Source organism: Schistocerca nitens, chromosome 4 (assembly GCF_023898315.1).
Source record: "Schistocerca nitens isolate TAMUIC-IGC-003100 chromosome 4, iqSchNite1.1, whole genome shotgun sequence".
Classification (NCBI taxonomy): Eukaryota; Metazoa; Arthropoda; class Insecta; order Orthoptera; family Acrididae; genus Schistocerca; species Schistocerca nitens.
In genome coordinates this window covers 149,365,382-149,380,609 of record NC_064617.1, presented here as the reverse complement: position 1 = coordinate 149,380,609, position 15,228 = coordinate 149,365,382, and the positions used below count along the sequence as shown (strand labels likewise).

At 41.5% G+C, this 15,228-nt stretch overlaps 1 protein-coding gene across 2 annotated transcripts in view; it reads right to left on the bottom strand.

Moving 5' to 3' along the window:
• Positions 1-14,885, bottom strand: part of LOC126251536 (equilibrative nucleoside transporter 1) — a 178,479-nt gene extending 163,594 nt beyond the window's left edge. Inside the window, exon 1 of one of the 2 annotated variants that reach the window (XM_049952042.1) lies at positions 14,595-14,885. In XM_049952042.1, coding sequence (XP_049807999.1) covers positions 14,595-14,622 — 28 coding nt within the window. In that variant the 5' untranslated portion in view covers positions 14,623-14,885. The remainder of the gene's footprint in view (positions 1-14,594) is intronic. The other variant, XM_049952044.1, reaches the window with a different exon arrangement.
• Positions 14,886-15,228: the final 343 nt, after the last annotated feature.

Sequence of the window (15,228 nt, the reverse complement as noted above, 5' to 3'; positions counted from 1 at the left end):
GAAGTTGAGTCACTGTAGGAAGATACAAGATAACTTAGACAAAATTTCTAGTAGGTGTGGTGAATGGCAGCAAGCTCTTGATGTAGAAAAATTAATGCGGATGAGTAGGAAAAACAAACCCGAAATGTTCAAATGGCTCTGAGCACAATGGGACTTAACTGCTGAGGTCACCAGTCCCCTAGAACTTAGAACTACTTAAACCTAACTACCCTAAGGACATCACACACACCCATGCCCGAGGCAGGATTCGAACCTGCGACCGTAGCGGTCGCGTGGTTCCAGACTGTATCGCCTAGAACCGCTCGGCCACCCTGGCCGGCCCGTAATGTTCGGATATAGCAATGGTAATGTTCTGCTTGACATAGTCACGTTGTTTAAATATCTGGACACAACGTTGCAATGCTATATCAAATGGAACGAGTCTGTGAGGACTGTGATAAGAAAGGTGAATGGTCGACTTCGGTTTATGGAGAGAATTTTAGGAAAGTGTGATTCATCTGTAAAGGAGACCGCATATAGGGCGCTAGTTCGGCCTCTTCTTGAGTGCTGCTCGAGTGTTTGGGATCTGTACCAGGTTGGGTGAAGGGAAGACATCGAAGCAATTTAGAAGCGGGCTGCTAGATTTCTTACGGGTAGGTTTGAACGACACGTAAGTGTTACACAGGTGCTTCGCGAACTCAAATGGGTATCCCTAGAGGGAAGGCGACATTCTTTTCGAGGAACACAACTGAGAAAATTTAGGGAACCGGCATTTGAAGCTAAATGCAGAAAGATTGTTGCCTCCAACATACTTTGCTCGTAAGGATCACAAAGATAAGATATGAGAAATTAGGGGCCGTATGGAAGCATATAGGTAGTCGTTTTTCCCTCATTCTATTTGCCAGCGGAACAGGAAAGGGAATGAGTAGTAGTGGTATGAGGTACCCTCCGCCAGAGGCCGTAAGGTGGACTGCAAGGTGTCGATGAAGATGTAGGTGTCGATATCTGGGAATTTAATGTGTATGCTTGGACCTGCAGTAGGGCACCGTGTCGAAATGCTTAATCTAGGTATATGAAACCTGCCTGTCGCCTTTCATCCATGGTTCACAGCATATCACATGAGAAAAAGACCGAGCCAAGTTTTGCATGAAAGACGCTTTCCAAATTCTCGCTGATTAGTAGACAGAAACTTTTCTGTCTCATGGAAATTTATTATACTTGAGCTTAGAATATGTTCAAGAATTCTGCAGCAAACCGATGATAAGGATGAAACTTCTTGGCAGATTAAAACTGTATGCCTGATCGAGACTCGAAATCGGACCTTTGCCTTTTACGGACAAGTTTCATATCAGCACATATTACGCTATAGAGTCAAAATTTCGTTCCGGAGACATTCCCAAGCTGTGGCTAAGCCATGTCTCCGCAATATCCTTCCTTCCAGGAGTGCTATTCCTGCAAGTTTCGCAGGAGAACTTCTGTGGAGTTTGGAAGGTGGGAGACGAGATACTGAGGAATGTAAACGTTTGAGAACGGGGCGGGAGTCATGCTTGGGTATATTTCGCGAAGAATGCTGGGGGATGGTAGGGCACGCGAAAGGAAAATGGTAATGGTGGGGGCAGGCGCTGTAAGGGGAAATGTCGACCGCCGGAATAAGAGTGCCGCTATAAATTGAAGCTTACACACATTTCTTTGGAAATATTAAGTGGGACCCCTCCACACCCACACTTGCACGGTGACCATTCAAAAAGGTCTGTCACCTCTGCTTTCGTTAGTATCTAAAAATAATTCCTTCGGGGTGCATTCAGCCTCGTGATGCCAATTGAGGAGCTACTCGACCGAATAGTAGCGGCTCCGGTCAAAGAAAACCACCATAACGACCGGGAGAGCGGTGTGCTGACCACACGCCCCTCCTATCCGCATCCTCAACTGAGGATGACCCGGCTGTCGGATGGTCCCGATGGGCCACTTGTGGCCTGAAGACGAAGTGCTTTAAAAATAATTCCGCCGAAAATGCAGCGATGTATTTTTGCCTGGCTTGTTAACCACTTGTAACTTCAGAAAAGTGTCACGAGCGGCGAATTTTGAGTAAAACCTACGCATTTCTCTTATTTTGCGTCTTATGCCAAAACACAGCGCTGTACACTCAGTCTCACTCACTAATATGTTGTGCAGACACAATTTCAAAACAATTCCGAAACAGTGGTTTATTAAGTCTATTAAGTGAGGAAATGAGTAAAAGTAGGGTCAGTATATTATGAAAAAGCACATCCTCGGTACAACGAACGTGTAATATCTTTGTGTTGTTCCAAAACCCATAGCATTTCTCGTTTCACCAGCTATCAATGGCCCTTAAAAATTACATTCTTTCATCAAAAAAGTCTATAGTTAGAAGAAAATACCGTGGATAATGAAGTTTTGCATGATAACCATGCGCAAATATACTCTCCTCTCTGCATGCTATCAATTGCCAAAATCTCATTTGCACGTCGCAAACTGTTTGTGAAATATAGTGGATGTTGTGGATAATTTACTCTGATTTTATCGCTGGCGCGGCGCGAGCACAAAGGTAAGTGCTACATCAGATCAATTTTTTCGAGATTGGTGATGGATAGAGACCTCCAACCAAGTCTAAAGGAAACTTCTATATGGTTAGCCGAATTTCGTATGCTGCAAGATATTATGTAATATGCATTATAACCAGCAATAAATTACGTAATATGTGCCAAACGCAAAATCATAGTGACTCCTATTTACATTGCAAACTTTTTCGAATTTCTCTCAGTGTCTTACTTCCACGTAAATATCACAATAATTACGACCAGTAACGTAGTGATGGGCACATCATAATGAACCCGACATGAAGCTACAAGTAAAGCAAAAATAAAATATTTTTACCGAATGGTTTCTATCAAGACATTTGAAAAAGATTACGGGGCGTGCTCCTCGATTCTGTCATTGCCGACCTGCCGAAAGGTGGCAAACCCTTCTCGGCCTCCCTTCCTGAACAAACAGTGAACTCGATCAGCGCTTTGGACGAAAATTGGTCAGTCTACGTCGGCCACCGTATCCTGCGCGGACTCTGGCTCAGTCCTTACAGCACTTGCCCGCGAAACACAAAGACCTCGACTTCGAGTCTCGGTCCAACACACGTTTCTAATATTCCAGGAAGTTTCGTATCAGCGCACCCTCCACTGCAGAGTGATAATTTCATTCTGATGTTAACGCTATTTGTCTATAATTTTGCGGCTCAATTGTTTTATACTTGGAATCACTTGCGCTTTTTTTCAGTAGCTTGAGACTTTTCGCTGGGCGACAAATTCGCAATAAATGCAAGACAAGTAAGGGGCCAATGCTATACAGGGTGTCCGAAAAGTCTTTCCCTGGTTACATAAATTGATAACTCAGGCTAGAAGTAAGATACAAATATGAAACTGGTGTCTAATTGTTTACAAACTATCAAAGTTTTTTTCACACATCAGTAAACAGCCACAGGAGCACCCTTGGTAGCACGTATCACATATAGGCGATATTCAATTTCCGTCCACACATTAGCCAACATCACTGGTGGGATCGATTCAACGACTGTGGTTATCCATTGCCGCAGGGTTTCAAGATCTGGTACACGTGTTCGGTAGACCTCGTGCTTGACATAACCCCATAAAAAGAAAGCTGATGGGGTTATGTCAGGAAAGCGTGGAGGCCCAACCGTTGGCCCATCACGACCAATCTATCGCCCAGGAAAGGTCATATCGAGATAGGCACGAACGTCCAAACCCCAATGAGGCGGTGCACCGTCTTGCTGAAACAAGACATCGGGGTGATACTGAAGCAGCTGAGGAACGGCATACAGTTGCAACAAGTCCATATACACAGCAGATGTGATGGTAGCCTCAGCGAGGAAGAATGGCCCGATAATTCGATCGTGCAATAGCGCGCACCAAACATTCACCTTTGGACTGCCTCTGGTGCACTCCATGACCTCGCCAGGGGGTTGTGAACCAGAAATGCGCACATTATGGCGATTCACTATTCCACTGACATAAAATGTCGCTTCGTCGGAAAAGGCAATTCGTCTGAGATAACCATCATTGTCCTCAATACGTGGTAGCATTTCGAACGCAAAGTCATATCGACGTGTACTGTCAGTGGGCAAGAATGGAAGTGGAAGTTTACTGATGTGTGAAAAAAACTTTGATAGTTTGTAAACAATTAGACACCAGTTTCATATTTGCATCTTACTTCTAGACTGAGTTATCAATTTATGTAATCAGGGAAAGACTTTTCGGACACCCTGTAGATCATTCTATGTAAAACCGAATTGGAATGTCACTTGGACCTGGCGATTTATTTACGAGGGTTAGAACGAAAATAGTGGCAACTATTTATTCACAACCGATACAAAATACATGTTTTCACCTGTTACTGTCCTTCAAAGTAGTCACCAACGTTGTGTAGAACTCGTTGCCAATGACGTGGAAAGCGTAGTATACCGTTAGCAGAGCCTATTCTGTTGATGGTGCAAATGGAGCGATCTACTTACTGCCTGTCGAATCTCTGGAACAGTTCTGAAGTGAATGCCACGAAGTGGTTCGTTCATCTTCGGAATCAAATCAAAGTCACAAGTACTTAAGTCCGGGGAGTATGGTAGGTGGTACAGTACTTCCCAGCGCTATCGACCGAGCAGAGCAGCCACAGCTTGCGCTGTATGCGCCCGCGCATTGTTGTGCAAAATGATGGGTGGGTTGCGCAGAAAGTGTCGCCGCTTCTTTCGTAAAGGTGGTCGCAGGTGATGTTCCAAAAACGAACAGTAATACTGTGCACTGCCGGTCTGCCGTGGAGGAACGTAATGCGTTAGCATAACACCATCTCAGTCGTACACGAGAATCACCATAATTTTAGACCGCTCCATTCGTACCATCAACAGAACACGCTCTGCTAACGGTATATCACGCCTTCCACATCGCTGGCAACGGGTTATACACAACGCTGCTGACTCCTTTGAAGGACAGTAACAGGAGCAAACATGTAACACTTTTGTATCGGTTGTGAATAAATAGTTGCCAACCCTCGTACTTTCCAACCCTGGTATTTTCACGTCTTTGGGTGCTTCTCTGTGCCAGGGTTGCCTATTACTAAGTCCTCCATACAGGAGTCTGTGCGACGGTCAAACGGCGATTTACTGGTGCAATCCTCCTGCATGAATGATTTCTTAAACGCAAAATTTGACTTCAGTTTTCCTTATGCTGCCTTCGGATTTGCATTTGGTATCTTCTACCGCCACACCAGAATGGCCAATGAGTGAGTGAATGGTAGCCTTCATCCACTTAGCGATTTTATTTAGGACCGGAATTTTCTCAGGTTGTTGGACAGATCTTCGTTAAGGTATGACGGTGGAAGTTGTTGGATGCTTTGTGCATCCATCTTTTTATAGACTCGCGAATTCCTCCCACTGCTACTGGATACCTTTGATTAGATGGTGTATATTTGTCTGTCCAATATCTGTGATTCCTCTTTTTAGAGACAACCATTCCTCTTCAAGTGAACTGTGTTTTGTGGTGCTCATCATCGCATTATCTACATGATGTAATCTAGCTGGTATCTTCTCATGTGTCTGAGCCCTTTCCATTTGTGTCTCCTAATCTTGTGATTTTTGAACAATTTGTTCACTGTCGCTAACTGAAATTCATTTTATAATGCAATCACTCCTGCAACCAAACCCACATACTCCTGTAACTGTGTCTTCTGCTCCTTCCCCTGTTATAACCTTCCAATTACCCATGATTATTAGATTTTCATCTCTCTTTACATGCTGAGGCACAAGCTCAATATTTTGATATACTTCCTCTACCTCTTTATCTTTTACTTGTGTTGTCGGCAAGTGTACCTGTTATATCGTTGTTGGCATAGATTTGCTGCCGATTATCACTGACCATTCTCTGTTCCACCTTCCTATTCCCGACGATTCCTACTCCCATTAACCATTTTCTAGCGACTACGCTATTACCCTATATTTTTATGGTCAGAAATCAAACATCATATGGAAATAAAACAAAGCGTTTAAAAAACACGCGCAGATATTGCCAAACAGAGGCCACCCAGTTCGTCAGTGAATGTGGCCCCGTGCCACCTTAAAATGGCCCTTCGTGTGATCGCTTCCCGAGCACGGGGTCCCGGGTTCGATTCCCGGCGGGGTCAGGGATTTTCTCTGCCACGTGATGACTGGGTGTTGTGTGTTGTCATTAGGTTAGTTAGGTTTAAGGGGCTCCGGAAAGGCTCAAAATCATGAAAAGTTCAATTTTTACTTTTTTGCGTTTTCTGAATCTGCAGACTATTACCTTTTAATAGATATATAATTTATTCAATTCCGAAGACTACAACTATTTTTAAATTTTTTTTGAAATGTGTTCTACATGGGCGTGACCCACTGTGGCGCTGTTAAACTGCTGTCAAATGGTGTTATTATTAACGTCCGTGTTCATCAGGTACATTTTAGTGATGTGAGATAAAGTATGTGTTGTGGCTAACCTGTGATGGTTCAATATATATCGCTGGTGTGATTGTCGATTGTTTCATGTTTATTTACTCTGTCGTTATCTCGAAAATATTCGTAATTAATTCTGTTTCTTGAGTCTCTGTTTTGTTGAAGTATAATAATGAGTAAAAGTAAAGTTATTAGAAATCCTCTGAAGGCTTTTAAGAAAAGGAGAAATGTTGGAAAACCAAAGGTATTTAGAAATATGGAAATGAAGATAGGTTCTAACATGGTACGAGCGATGCTTGCTTTAGACAAGGAACGCCTTCGGGCTGCAGACAGGGCTGTAAAGAGTCTAGAAATACAAGCAAGAGTAAACAGGAGGAGGAACAAGAGGAAGCTGGAGGAGGAGTTTGCAGAGGATGAAGATAATCCATCCTATGGACCTGGAATGCACTAAAAAGTTAATCCAATCTTTGTCGCTCGATTCCCAAAACTTTTATTTTCTCATACTAATTACATGTTTTCTAAGGATCTTCCAAACATATTTGTTTCAAACTTTCAGTAAATGTTACACAGTACCTTCTGCATAATTTAACACAGCCTTTTTCCAAAAAACTGTATATTTTTGAATATATAAATAAAAAATTGCAAAAAAATGTTGTGAATTTTCATTGCAATTGAAAAAAAATCATCTTTAATAACTGAACTAAAATTTTGTAAAATCCCTGTGTTAAGTTGTAGCCCATATTCCAATAAATAATCTGTAAAAAGTTCAACTTCCTACCTCAAATACTTTGTGAGGAAAGATGTAATTTATAAGCGTTATTTTAACATTGCAAGTATAGGGCGTTCCGGAGCCCCTTAAGTAGTTCTAAGTTCTAGGGGACTGATGACCATAGCTGTTAAGTCCCATAGTGCTCAGAGCCATTTGAACCTTCGTGTGAAGACTCGCTCCCTTCTGGGACATAGTTGCTGCGGTGGAGTTCCTACACCCCATTCATTGCAGGACAATGGGCCACGGCGGCGAACAATGACGCCTATTTGACGAGCAGCAATGCCTGCTGTAGGGAACATGCCTCCACTAAGGCTTTGCTGGGGGCTCGCTAAGAGAAACAGAAAGTTTTTAAATCTATTACTGCAAGTCCATCTTTGCAAAACATAATTATTTGCACTTTTGTCTACGCTCCAAAATGAGTCTTCTGCACAGGAAGAACTACAGCAACATGCTATTATCCAGCAAGCAGGTAATCTGTATAAAGTTGCTAGCTACCTCCATAATGACTATGGGAAATTCTCCATTCTAAAAACAACAATACTAAAAAAAGAAATGCTCCGTATTGTTTTAAGGTGTAATGTGCTAATGCTCAGAAGTATCAAAACCACCTCAGTAGCGTTCTGCATGGTTTACATGCAGCCCACATATCGTAAATTTCTCCTAGGTCGTCTACTCTCTTTTCTGTACAGTCGTTTGACTACATAAATTAATCTCCGCAAGATACCCCTAGATATCAATGCACTGTATAGCAATTAATCCAGATACAAATCAGTACCACGGTATTGCAAATATCGGCAAACAGGTTATTGAGACAGTAAACAGTTTTGTTTTGTTTTTTTTATCTATAAGAAAGTTTGCAAGAAGATCGGAGATTTATGATAATTCAAAGTATTCTTGCTATCTCAGACGTTACCATACTACCTCTACCTGTCGATCGTTTGGCGAGTAGTTCTGCATAAATTAGCCATCAACTATCCAGTTAGATAAACCACGATTAATAGCGTCAAGCGCTCTGTGGAGTCCTCAACACCAACAGCGTATCACTAATAATTTCTTTGTATTCATGATGGCACATGGCTCTATAAGATTTCAAAAGTCAACCATCGCCCTTTGTTATCCAGCACGAAGTGACAAATATTTGAGAAGTTAATGATGAGCTAGTTGAGCACATGTTGGAACTTTAAATGACATGGCAACTGTTTTGTTCTGAGTATGTATTCAAACACAGCACCTATAGCCAATGCTAACCAAGCAAAGCTCTCTTGTCTGAAAGAGACTAGAACGCAGCACCAAATGTCGTTGATAACTGGAGATAAAGAGGCATGAACTACCTCATTTTTGGCCAGACCAGTTAAAGTCTCAATTTGAAATTGCACAGCAAAAATTTTTTTGCTGGACCGGGACTCTATCATCAACTACTGTCCCTGTTAAGTGCCGAAAATAATAAAAATGGTTTCATTCACAAGTAACAAAGTGTGCGCATGTTTAAACATACAATTTTTTATGCTGGACGGTGATCAGAAGCCAGAACTCATCGGATTGTTAACTAAATACAATCAACAGTTAGATATCAAAGCCGGCCGGAGTGGCCGAGCGGTTCTAGGCGCTACAGTCTGGAACCGAGCGACCGCTACGGTCGCAGGTTCGAATGCTGCCTCGGGCATGGATGTGTGTGATGTCCTTAGGTTAGTTAGGTTTAATTAGTTTTAAGTTCTAGGCGACTGATGACCTCAGAAGTTAAGTCGCATAGTGCTCAGAGCCATTTGAACCATTTAGATATCGAATTTTTTCACAAGTAGCGAGATTTTTTGACTCCAAATGGCGGTATGATTTTTTTATCCCCACCAGGATTCGAACGCGGTGTCTCTGAATATTATTTGCATTGGCCAATCAGGAGTCCTGTTACCGTCTGACGTCACAGCCTGAAAGACAGTCTCTCACAGAGGACGTCGGTTAATCCATGACACAAAACATAATGTCACGCGCCTGCTCTCTGCTCTGCAGTGTTTCTCAAACGATTTTTGAGAAACCATTCGGTAAAACAATTTGATTCTCCCACATCTCATAGACTCATTCGTCAGCTTAGTGATGAAATGTTTATCGTTTCGTTAATTGTCCCAGTTACAGTGATGTTTCCTAATTAAGTTATCCGTTGCACGAAATTCGAATAGTTGGCAATGCAAAAGAAGGCTTGCTATGTCTTTGTGTTCGATGCATGTTAGGTCACACGTTGCTGTGTACAAAATGTAGCTAACATACTGAATTATTCTTTAAACTTGGCACAAGATCTGTTTGTATCTCCGATAACGAGAAAACAAGAAACCAGAACGAAATATTCATAACGTCCCTCATATGTTATATAAACAGTTTGATACATCAAAACGAGATGTTGACAAATGATTCCACAAAAAAAGAAGAGAAGTATGCTATATGGTTAATATGCAAAACTTCATTATCCTCTGTGATACAACTACATGTCTTTTCAGTGGAATGGTGTAATTTTGTAAGAGTCATCGATAGCTGCTGAACAGAGAATTGCAGTAGGTTTTGCAACAACGTTAAGTGAAAAAAATTAAATGATTTTATGCCAAGAATAGATCTTTTCACAAACTATTGAGCTGTCTCCCCTAAGTTGCTAGTTTAATAATACATTGTTTCAGCATCCATCAAATTTCAACTGCATTAGTATTTTAGTGAGATTATTTTTGTAAATTCTGCTGTGTTTTGACAAAATAAGCAAATTTTAACATGCTTACAAGAGAAATGTAGGTGTTACGTAAAACTCATGACTGATAATGTTTCTCTGAAGAAAAGTAAGGATTAAGAAGTTTGGTGAAAATAAATCTCCACCTGGAGATTTAGCTGGAATCTCTTACTAAAGTCTATTTCTAATAATGAGTGGTTGGTACTGAAACTTGCCAAAGGATTAAAGTGCCTTGAGAAATATGAAAACAATTCACAGCGCTTAGTTTTTGCATGCTACCATTTGCCAAATTTCTTTTCGATATCTCAAACTGCTTATGAGATGTGAGGGACGTTACGAATATTTCATTCTGGCTTCATTGTTTGCGCGCGTGAGCGGAATGAGTGCACTACATACAATAAATTTTCTCAAGCATGAAGATGGCTTTAGATCTCCTCCAAAGTTTAAAGTATAATTCAATTTGTTCCCTGCATTTTGTATGCAGAAATGTATGACCTAACACACATGAAATACAAGTTCATAGCGAACACGATTATGCATTGGAAACTGTACGAATTTTGTTCAGTGGGTTACACACATATCAGAATAGTTCTGACCATTAACGAACTGACAGGAAGCTCATCAGGAAATTCATCGGGAAGCTGATGAGATGTGAGAGAATTTTTTTCTTTCCTGAATAGTTTTTTTTTAAAATCATTTCAGAATGATTGCTGAACAGTAGGGCTTCCACATTTTGAGCCTGATGCACTCTAATGAGCCTGTCGACTGCCGTGCTGAATATTACACCGTAGATATGTGAGCCAATCATCTCCACTCCCAGCTGGTCAATAGTGAAATTCGCCTTCTGGTAAATTTATAGTGAACTTTCTTTGGTGTGAGGTGGGCTAAATGAAGGACATGCTACAATAAATGAGAATTCTGACTGGCTGGATATGTATTACAGCTCGTTATATACATTCAGTATTATTATTATTATTATTGTTATTATTATTTTGAGTGCATCAATTCACTAGCAGCTTAGTTTACACGATGCATACTTAGTTAGATTGAGACTAACATTCACGCTACACATCACCAGGGAATAACTTGAAAAATTCGTTAAGAAGTCGAAAACTGGTAACGTTGTGGTATTAGATGATGCAAGACATGAATTAAATTAAGCATTTTTTGTTTAACCCTAAACCATTTCTTTCGTAAGTATTCCCGGGTTGATATCACCCATGCACACCGAACAAACGCCAAATACATGACGTTGAAGGTTTCTTCAAGTCACTTTAGACACTCGCTATGTTAACTTGAAGCACTGTGGGAGTGTCCATCATCCTCTACTGTTGTTAATGTAGTTCTAGTGCGATGCGTGATGCGGTCTCACTACACATGGCACTACGCAAAAAATTTTATCAACATCTCGGGATCATCTCCATTGACTTTGATTTTAGCGAAATAGTTGAGACCAGTAAACAAACGCCCCAATTCCTTAAAGACTTGATGATGATGATGTTTGGTTTGTGGGGCGCTCAACTGCGCGGTTATCAATGCCCGTACAAATTCCCAACTTTTGCTCAGTCCAATCTCACCACTTTCACGAATGAAGATGAAATGATGAGGACAACACAAACACCCAGTCATCTCGAGGCAAATGAAAAGCCCTGACCCCGCCGGGAATCGAACCCAGGATCTCGTGCTCGGGAAGAGAGAGCGTGACCGCGAGACTAAGAGCTGCGGACTTAAATACTCGCGCTCCCATTTATAAAACAGCTTCAAACGTTTCATTGCAAATAACTTAATGTATTAATTTTTGATATTAAGCATGTAAAATCTTTGTGGTTGCAAATGAAATTTACGTTGGTTACAATAGTTTCGGATTATTCAACCATATACTAATGAAAACGCCGCGAGGAGTGGCCGTGTGGCTTAGGACGCCATGTCACGGATTGCGCGGCCCCTCCCGCCGGAGGTTCGAGTTTCCCTCGTGCATGGGTGTGTGTGTTGTTCTTAGCGTAAATTATTTTAAGTTAGTTTAAGTAGTGTGTAAGTCTAGGGACCGATGACCTCAGCAGTTTGATCCATTAGGAATTCACACACGCACTAATGAAAACGTCAAACGCAAAACTATCTCCCTTTCATTATTTTGTCGAACTGTATACGATAAAATGTTTAGAAAAGGTTTGGAATTATGTTTAAAATTACTTGGAAGGAGCAGAAAATAGAGGACAACACCTGAATTGTGCTACGTGACGTTGTCGAGTTCATTGGCACAGCAAGAGGAAACTTGCTATACGAGTATTTTTGTGGCGGAGTAGACTGATTTTCCGCACAAGCGTGACACTGTGACGTCATCTGTTCTATTTGGGTGTCCATACCCTACAATTTCTTGATGCAATAATTTTCCAACAGCCGTATGTACTGTAGAAATTTATTTTATGAACTTTTTATGTGCTACCAGTTTCGGCATTACATTGATGCCATCTTCAGGCCCCACACGTCATAGTCGTAAAATCGCTACACACGGAAGGAGCCATGTAACCGGATCCGTGAGTCAAATCGTTATGCAACAGCTCTTGGTGGCCAAGTGACACAGACGCCTGGTCACCAAGAGCTGTTGAAAGTTCATATTCGGCTTTCTACAACTCGCTCTGAATAACCACTAACACGTCCGCCCCCAGTCAGTCATCCACACTCACACACACTTACACACACACACACACACACACACACACACATACACACACAAAATAATAATCCACACATACACACACTCTTTCCCTCTCTCTCTCTCTCTCTTACACACATACACAAATATAAAGAGAACAAAAATGATCAGACGATAGTTTTCAGCATTTACTTCGTTATGTGGCAACAAGTACGTAAACAAACTAAATAGGATGAGACATAAAGCGAACACACAGTAGTTTACGACCTTAAATCACAGTTTTCGGTAAAATATCAATAACTTGTAACAGAAGACTAACAGTGCTCCGCGGCATTTCGCCCAAAGAATACGAAAATTGTGAATAAAAAAAGTTCGTAACATGAAAACGTGCTTACGTTACGTAAGCGAAGATGTAGTATGACCCCCAGCATGTGACTAGATGAGAGGAAACGTATATGCCAACCAAAAACGTGAATAGCTGTAGTCACTTATTTACGTAAAGAACAAGATAATCTACAAATATCGCGTATCAGAACGGAACTATATCATTCTAGATTCTACTGAAGATGCCTTCAAGTAAAAGGCGAAACGCGTCTGTAAGAAATAAAATACATTGCGGCAAGGAAAGGCGCTTTTATTTACAAAACGAATGTTTCTGTGCTTGTTGCGGATGAAGGCCATGCAAACAAATTTGTTAACGTTTTGGTTTGTTTCAATATAATAATATAATGGTAACATTATGTAATCATTGCATGTTGCCTGTCTGACAAAGTTAGGTAAGTTTCATTTCATAATGATATGGAAGTTTTGTTTCAGACACTTGGTCAGCGGTGCAGTGAGGGAAATGAGCTCTTTGTAGCAATCTTTCAACAATTTGTTTCCAGTGGTCTGTTGTGGTTTCAGGGAGATTCGTGACGTAAATGACAAATACCTTGACAGAGGATAATTTTGCTGACAGGGGAAATGGCGAGTCTGTAACTGTAGTGAATATATGTAGCCTCATATATTTTTAATACAGTTACAGACTCGGTATTTCCACTGTCAGCAATTGTCCTCTGTCAAGGTAGTCGTCCTTTACGACAGGAATATCCCTGAAACCACATCAGACCACTGGAAACAAATGGATTAAAAATTTGTACAAAGAGCTGATTTCCCTCATTGTAATGTAGCTGTCTACAGAAAACATATTCGCATTGTCAACGCAAAAAATTCATTATATTACAACCGCAAGGGATTTCCTTCTTTAGTAGGCCTATGTTTAACTCGCAATATCGGTTTATCAACATTCATGTTGGCAGTTATGGAAAAGATGTGTAAATCACCGCTGAATTATAAACACTGACCGCCTGAAGATAAATGTCTTCATGGTACAGAAAGCCACAAGGTACCATTTTTTTATTCTTATTATTTATTTTACTTCTAATGAGGCATTCTGGCTACATAAACACCTTCTCTGACCAACCGTTTGCTGGACGATTGCAAAACGAATATTAACAACCTCACTCGAAGGCTCAAGTGCACGTAGAATGTACATATTCTATAGAACAATAAACTTTGCCATTGATATTTGCGTATGTTGTTTTACACAATTTCTTTGTTGGAATAAAATGATGGCATTTATTGGCCGGGATATCCCCTTCGGGGTTCGGCAGCCGAATTGCAAGTCTCTTTAGTTAGCGCCACTTCGGCGATTTGCGTGTCAGTGATGAACACCCAGTCCCCTGCCGGGAACCGAACCCGGGCCCCCTTGCGTAGTCGGCGGTAACGCTACCGCTGCGCTACGGAGGCAAGACAACAGAAGATACTGTGTTGATAACTGAACTTCTAGTTATAGCTAGAAGTGAAAGTTCGTGTTGGAGCATTTCAGCAAATGATGTCAGAAAAATGATAGATTATTTTTTAATAGATACTGTTTCAGTTAAATGGTAGTTTCTAAGATTTAATGTAGCATGAACATAGGGATTTTAGAGCGTTGCGTTTAATACAGTAAAGATATTACTGTACTTACCATAATCTGGTCTTTCGTTTTCGCTCATCTCTTCAGACTCATCGTTTAATTCTTGAATACCTCTATACAAGCATTTCTTGTACGGTTTCTGTCCATAAAACGAACGTACCACGCACGAATGTAATTAGTGCTCCGAGGTCGACTTCCACCACGATATGTAAGATATGAATTGATTAAATATTCTCGGGTTATGAGCAGACTCGTGGCGTCCTACAGTCGCAACTTTTCCACAAGCTTCCTGCCCGTCCTCTGTAGGTGAAGTGTAGACTTCAGTCTAGTTGGTTCCTTTACAACTACTGTACAGCAGACGCCTCTGCCTCTGCCCTAATAGGTGGGTGAATCACGTACCCCCGAAAGAGACATAGCGGCCTCGTGGCCGTTGGTGCTGTGTGTGTGGGGCGGGGTGGGGGTAGGGGGGTAGGGAGTGTAGGAGCGGCCGGGGGGGGGGGGGGGAAGGAGGAGTTGGCGGGGAAGAGGGGGATGGGTCCAGGCGTCAAGTTCTGGAGATGCCTCTCTGTTCCACCTGCTGCCTACGTCACTTTCACACCAAAGCTTCCCTCACTGCTTTTGCCTTGCACAGCTCAGCTGGAGACCGTCATCGTCGTTGATAAGATCGCCATGTTCTCTTATTTTA